Source organism: Eleutherodactylus coqui, chromosome 1 (assembly GCF_035609145.1).
Source record: "Eleutherodactylus coqui strain aEleCoq1 chromosome 1, aEleCoq1.hap1, whole genome shotgun sequence".
NCBI classification, from domain to species: Eukaryota; Metazoa; Chordata; class Amphibia; order Anura; family Eleutherodactylidae; genus Eleutherodactylus; species Eleutherodactylus coqui.
The window spans coordinates 265,604,118-265,610,182 of NC_089837.1; the positions used below are offsets into that span (position 1 = coordinate 265,604,118).

General features: G+C 41.3%; 1 protein-coding gene across 1 annotated transcript; it reads right to left on the reverse strand.

The window, feature by feature from the left end:
* Positions 1 to 557: 557 nt before the first annotated feature.
* GJA10 (gap junction protein alpha 10) lies at positions 558 to 2,207 on the reverse strand. Its single transcript, XM_066582329.1, has one exon. It carries the CDS (start codon positions 2,205 to 2,207, stop codon positions 558 to 560), a length of 1,650 nt encoding a protein of 549 aa, XP_066438426.1.
* Positions 2,208 to 6,065: the final 3,858 nt, after the last annotated feature.

Here is a 6,065-nt window from a genome sequence, read left to right on the forward strand (position 1 = left end):
CGATCTCCCAGAAATGGTTTCCGCAGGTCTCCTGCTCCCGAAATCTAAATGCAGAATCCGATCCACCCGTGGACATGAGGCCTTAAAGTACTTTTGTCTGTACTTGAAGACTCTAAAATTTTAAGAAAAAACTAAAAAACTAACCACAGTGAATAAAATGGTCAATGATAACATGCTTGTATACTGGTTGCATAACTATGTGTTTACACTGGCTTGTGTTTCTTTTATCCATATATCCTCATCGATTTACAATTTGACTGTAGAAAAAGAATTACATTTTTTCTTTCAGACTATCATCTGTTAAAGTATAAATATTTTAGATGTAGCTGGTAGTAATGGAGTCATTATGTTTTTGAATAACGCTACTTCTTCATATATGGGAAATGGATATTGGATGATCTTTATATTCTCAAGCACATTAATTAATTATGACTGAATGAAACTCACACAGATGCTCCTTACCACCAGATTATCTTCTTGTGAGCTACAGTAATTCCAAGCATTTATAGCAAATGGTGGGAATTTATGTACAGATTAGCACAATGGTGGACCAAAGACTAGACCAACAGCCTGTAAAGAGGATAAGCCTTTGACAGTCTGCCTCTACTTGCCATTGACATTCTCCGCCCAGATGGGGGAGGAGGTGTAATGCTGGAGCTTTCCTCTCGTCTTCTTGACTCAGATCCTGAACCATTCCTTGAGTCAGAACTATCTGGATCACTGGCCAGTCTGCTCTCTGAAAACCCTCTGGAGTTGGAGCTCATTTTGCGATGCCCACTATCTGCAGAGTCACTTGGATCTTCAGCAAAGTCCTTGCAGCTACTGACTCTACTGTATTTGCGCAATGCTGATGGAAGCTCCATATGGCTTGAATGAAGACATGATCTGAGAGGATGCACTGTACTATGCCTTGTTTGATCTAAAGACTGATGGCTTTTAAGGCAGCTCCTGGACCCAAGACAACTGTTCCGCTGAGATTTCTTGTTTGAATCCTCACTGCTAGTAGAGAGATTCCTTTTCTGCAGTGAAGGTATGAGAGGTTCTTCTCGACTCTCTCCTATGTGCTGATCAAGGAGAGTCCTGCTCAGAAATTGTCCATGGTATTGGTCAATGTGATTACCCACTCTCTGGCATTCTACATAACGAGACTCTTTCTTGCAATGCATATTTAGCTGACCACTATGTTGATCTGTGTTAAGTTGATCCATACTCCTATGATTCTCAATAGCCATAACTTTACTAAACTGATTTTGGTCCCTGATCATTTGTACTTCCTTAAATCCTGGTGCTGGTGGAAGATAAGCTGGTAATCCAACTGAGTCCATTTGCTGATCAGGTATCAATCTGTAGCCACTTGAAGATAGAGGGATAATCTTGTTGGGGGAAGAATTACTTAGCATGCAAACCTGCTGCACCGAGTTCTTCTTAGACTTACAAATACTTATTTCATCCTCTGTCACATTAGCAATATGCTTTCCATACAGTCCTTTTCTGATCTTCTTTATACCTAAATGGAAAATTTCTAAAATATTCAGAAACAGTGACACAGCAGCTATACTGTGCATAAAGACCATAAATACAGTCTTTTCTGTTGGTCTGGATACAAAGCAATCTACTATGTTTGGACAAGGAAAATGTGAACATTTATACAAAGGGCTAAGGTGAAATCCATACAAAAAATATTGTCCCACCATAAAGCCAACTTCTACAACAGACCTGGTTAGGATATGCAGTATATATGTACGTAAAAGAGATCCTCTTAGGGGAGCTTTGTTTACTTTCTTTTGCTCCTCTAGCTTTCTTAGTTCTTTCTCAAGTTTCCTGTGTTCATCAATAATGACTTCCAGCTCTTCCAGCTCTGCCCTGAGCTGTGCTTTTTTCCTTTGCCTCTCCTTTTCCAGAGCTCTCAGGTTGTAAAGTGCATGTCCCATATATACAAGAGATGGAGAAGACACAAAGATTATTTGTAATACCCAGTACCGAATAAGTGAAATAGGGAATGCTTGGTCATAACAAACATTCTTGCAACCTGGTTGTTCTGTGTTACATTTAAATTCCTCCTGCTCATCATCCCAAACATCTTCAGCAGCCACTCCAAGCACTAGCATCCTAAATATGAAGAGGATGGTGAGCCATATTTTCCCCACTATAGTTGAATGAATATGGACTTCTTCAAGTATACTTCCTAGCAAGTTCCAGTCACCCATTTTCACACTAACATGCCTGTAATAACAAGATTGCATTTTAATTATTCAGAATTTTCTCTTTCACTGGCCAATATTACAAATGTTTATCATGTATCTGTCTCTTTATATTTACATCATCTTATATAAACTTGACTGACTGACCTAGACTTAAAGTCAAGCGCTCAAAATGCTATGCAAGTCAGTACAGAAGATGATTACCTATTAAATTTTTGAATGTTTGTTGCTTTTTAGCTCAACTCCATGGGTAGATCTATGACTACAGTTTAGCTACAGTTTGAGTCTGAAAGATAGCTCTTGTTTTGTCACTGGTTCAGGCAGCTGCTTTGCAGACCACTTAAAACAATGCTTAAAAGGTGGCGTGTCCCAGAAAACCTCAAACTCATGTAGATACTGTATATAAACTGTAGCCCTAAATCAGTGTCACCTTTATGAAACAGGCCGCTTTTCCATCTGCGCTGGAACCTCTGTTCGGGGTTCTGTCACGGATCTGGCACAAACTATTGGAAAAAATAGCACAGCATGCAGCACTTTTCTGTCTAGTAAAATGCCGAATCGCTGAGCGAAAACCAAACAATCCAATTATAGTCAATAGGGTCTGTTTGGCGCTGTTCAGTTCAGTCATAACACGGATCTCATTCAGCCACGGGATTTCTGCTACCCAAACGGAGCAGGAAAATGGAACCCCCGACACAGATGTGAAAGCAGCCTTAAAATGCAGCCAAGGTACAAAATCTGAGGAAAATAAATACCAGGTAATGATCCCCTGTAGGTACTGACTACATAGAATTTTTGAGCTTCTAACTGAGAGGTCACTTTAACTAAACCAAAACATGTAAACAGTATCATAGGTTTAACAGGAATGTAGCCCTGTAAGCCAGGGCACAACAGAAAAATGTTATTTCACAAAATAATTCTACTGTAGATCTGTGCTGCATAGGGAAATATTTACACTGAGAGATGGTTTAAGAATAGAGATGAGCGAGCGTACTCGGAAAAGCACTACTCGCTCGAGTAATTTGCTTTATCCGAGTATCGCTGTGCTCGTCCCTGAAGATTCGGGTGCCGCTGCGGCTGACAGGTGAGTCGCAGCGGGGAGCAGGGGAGAGCGGGCGGGAGAGAGGGAGAGAAAGATCTCCCCTCCGTTCCTCCCCGCTCTCCCCTGCAGCCCCCCGCTCCGTGCCGGCACCCGAATCTTCAGGGACGAGCACAGCGATACTCGGATAAAGCAAATTACTCGAGCGAGTAGTGCTTTTCCGAGTACGCTCGCTCATCTCTATTTAAGAACTGCTTAGTTAAGTGCAAGTGTCACTTATCTTTAAACGGTATATTCATCAGCATTAAATAGGTTGCTGGTAAATTCCTGGAGGCTGTTTTCAGAAGATGAAATGCCAAAAGGAAAACTAGAGCGGCATATGGTGAAGTATAACAACTCACTAGGTCTCCAGAACACATTTATTATACTCACAGAAGCAGAGCCGGGGCAAGGTGATTTGGCACCCTAGGCAGATTAGTCAAATTGTGCTCCCCATTTGAAAAAAAAAAGTGCATCGCTGGACATCCCTTTTATTGCAAATGCCTTTTATACCTATCCATATCTAAAATGTATTTAAAAAATTACAAAAACACAAAACATACAGATGTCCAGGTATGTCATTCCCTTCTCCCCTCCTTAATTTTTCTTCTAAAAAGATGTAACAAAACTGTTTAAATACTAACTTGGCCTTTTTTCTTCTATTTACAGGTCACATGATGACATTAAAGGGTTTGTTCAGAATTTTGAGCATTTTCTCTCTTGATGATCTATACTATCTATTAGTCCAAGTCTGTATGAAAAAAAAAACTGAGTCTGTGCTGTCTCAATGAATATTAAGGGTCTGTATACTGTTCGTGTATCATCCGTTTTTTTCCATAGATAAAAAAAAAACAAAAAACACTAGTGTATTCATAGGCCTTAGGGTGCATTCAGATGACCGTATATTGGCCGGGTATTCACGCTGGACGATATACGGAGTCTCTCTCTGCAGGGGGAGGAGGCTGGAAGAGGCGGGAGCAGTGCTCTGAGCTCCCGCCCCCTCTCTACTCCCCTACACTATTTTCAATGAGGAGAGGTGGGATGGGGGTGGAGCTAATTCCCAGAACTTAGCCCCACCCCTGTTCCACCTCCTCTCATTGCAAATAGTGCAGAGGGGTGCCCATGGACAAGGGGCCTTATTCTTCAAATCAGAGAGAGATATACTGGATATATTAACTGAGATCTCTACATTCATGAGATCTGTAAATTTAGAGCCTAATATTTGTTTTTATTATGATATTGTAATGTGTGTGTTTTTTCTTTTTATGATAAGAACTAGTAATTGGATTTAAATAAGTCTTTTGCCGGGTGACATAGTGGACACATGATTATGGTGAAAGTCACAAATGTGCTTATAATAGTTAAAAAAAAAAAAAGTACCACCTTTGGTAGGTTCATTGGATGCCTTAGACTTACCTGAATTTGAATGGGAGACTGTGAGTGAAAAGTGTATTGATTCAGCTATACTTTGTGATTGAGGAAAAACACCGGCCGATATATGCTACCATGTGATGCACGGGCTTGGCCTATATGCCGTTGGCCTGGGGAAGGACGCTCAGCCCTGCTAAGCGGTCTCCCCCTTACCGGCTCACCTCCTCTCTCCTCCCCTCTGGCTATTTGAAATGAGAGGCGACGAGACGGGGGTGTAGCGAAGCATCCCCCCTGTCCGCAACCGTTGCAAACAGTGGCAAGGGGCGGAGAAGAGAAGGGGGAGGGAGTTTAGCAGTCACGCTGTTAAACTCCCTCCTACCTCCCTTCTCTGGCCACTGTCATTGGCTTTCATAGGAGTCTATGGCGGCCGTAGTCCAGCCAGGAAGACAGTTCCAGGACTATCTTTCCTGCCAGGCCGCTCTTACGTCGTGGGAATATGCCTGTACGATCTGATGCATCAGATGGTAGCGTAGATCGGCCGTCCGTGAAAAGGCTATCATGTGACCTGTGCATGGAATTAAAAAAAGCCCTGCTAATAGTTAAACTAAGTTTTGTGATATTTTAATAAAGAAGTTGCTTTCTTCTTTGTTTTTAAACGAAGGAGTGGAGAAGAGAATGTTATACCTGGAATATCCATCAACCATCAATCAACATATCAACCTCTATCCTCACTAATAGGTACTCATTGTCAACTTTGTTCCCCAGGTACTCCTAACCAGCTGAAGTTATTTATTTACACTTCATTTCCTAACATCAATTAAATAAATTCCCCAAGGGATTAGGGCATCTGCAAATACATAGTGCATACTCCACATCAAAATCTGCACTATTTGGTGCGGATTTTGACACAGAAACTGCTGAGGAATCCACCACCTCAGTTGAAAAGGTGGAAGCTAACATTGACATGCTACTGATTAAAATTCCACACCATGTCATTTTCTGCACTGATTTAGTGCAGATTTTTTTTCTCAGTTTGGATAAAATTTTGAAAATATCCACAATGCCATTGATTTTCCATGGAAAGAGTCTGAACAGAAAATCTGTGATAATTCTGCACCATTTGAACATGGCGTAAGGGGTATATGTTATTAGCCTGGTCTATGGCCCAAACACTTAGGGGGAGATTTATCACGCATTTTTTGTTTAATAGGTTGCACAATGTGGACCTGCACTAAAATTGTGTGACTTTTTTAAGTCAGACACCGCTCTATACCATTTCCCCAAAAAGGTGCATGGCTGTCCAAAACAGACACATGTATAGTTTACACCTGAAACCGGCGTAACTTATACCAGAAGTTTATACAAGCTCCCAGCAAGCACAAATTTTTGTGTGGGTGCATGCAGGAGCTGAGATG

Bases quoted from the DNA above. Each gene is read 5' to 3' on its own strand.
- GJA10 (XM_066582329.1), bottom strand. From the start codon at position 2,207: ATGGGTGACTGGAACTTGCTAGGAAGTATACTTGAAGAAGTCCATATT.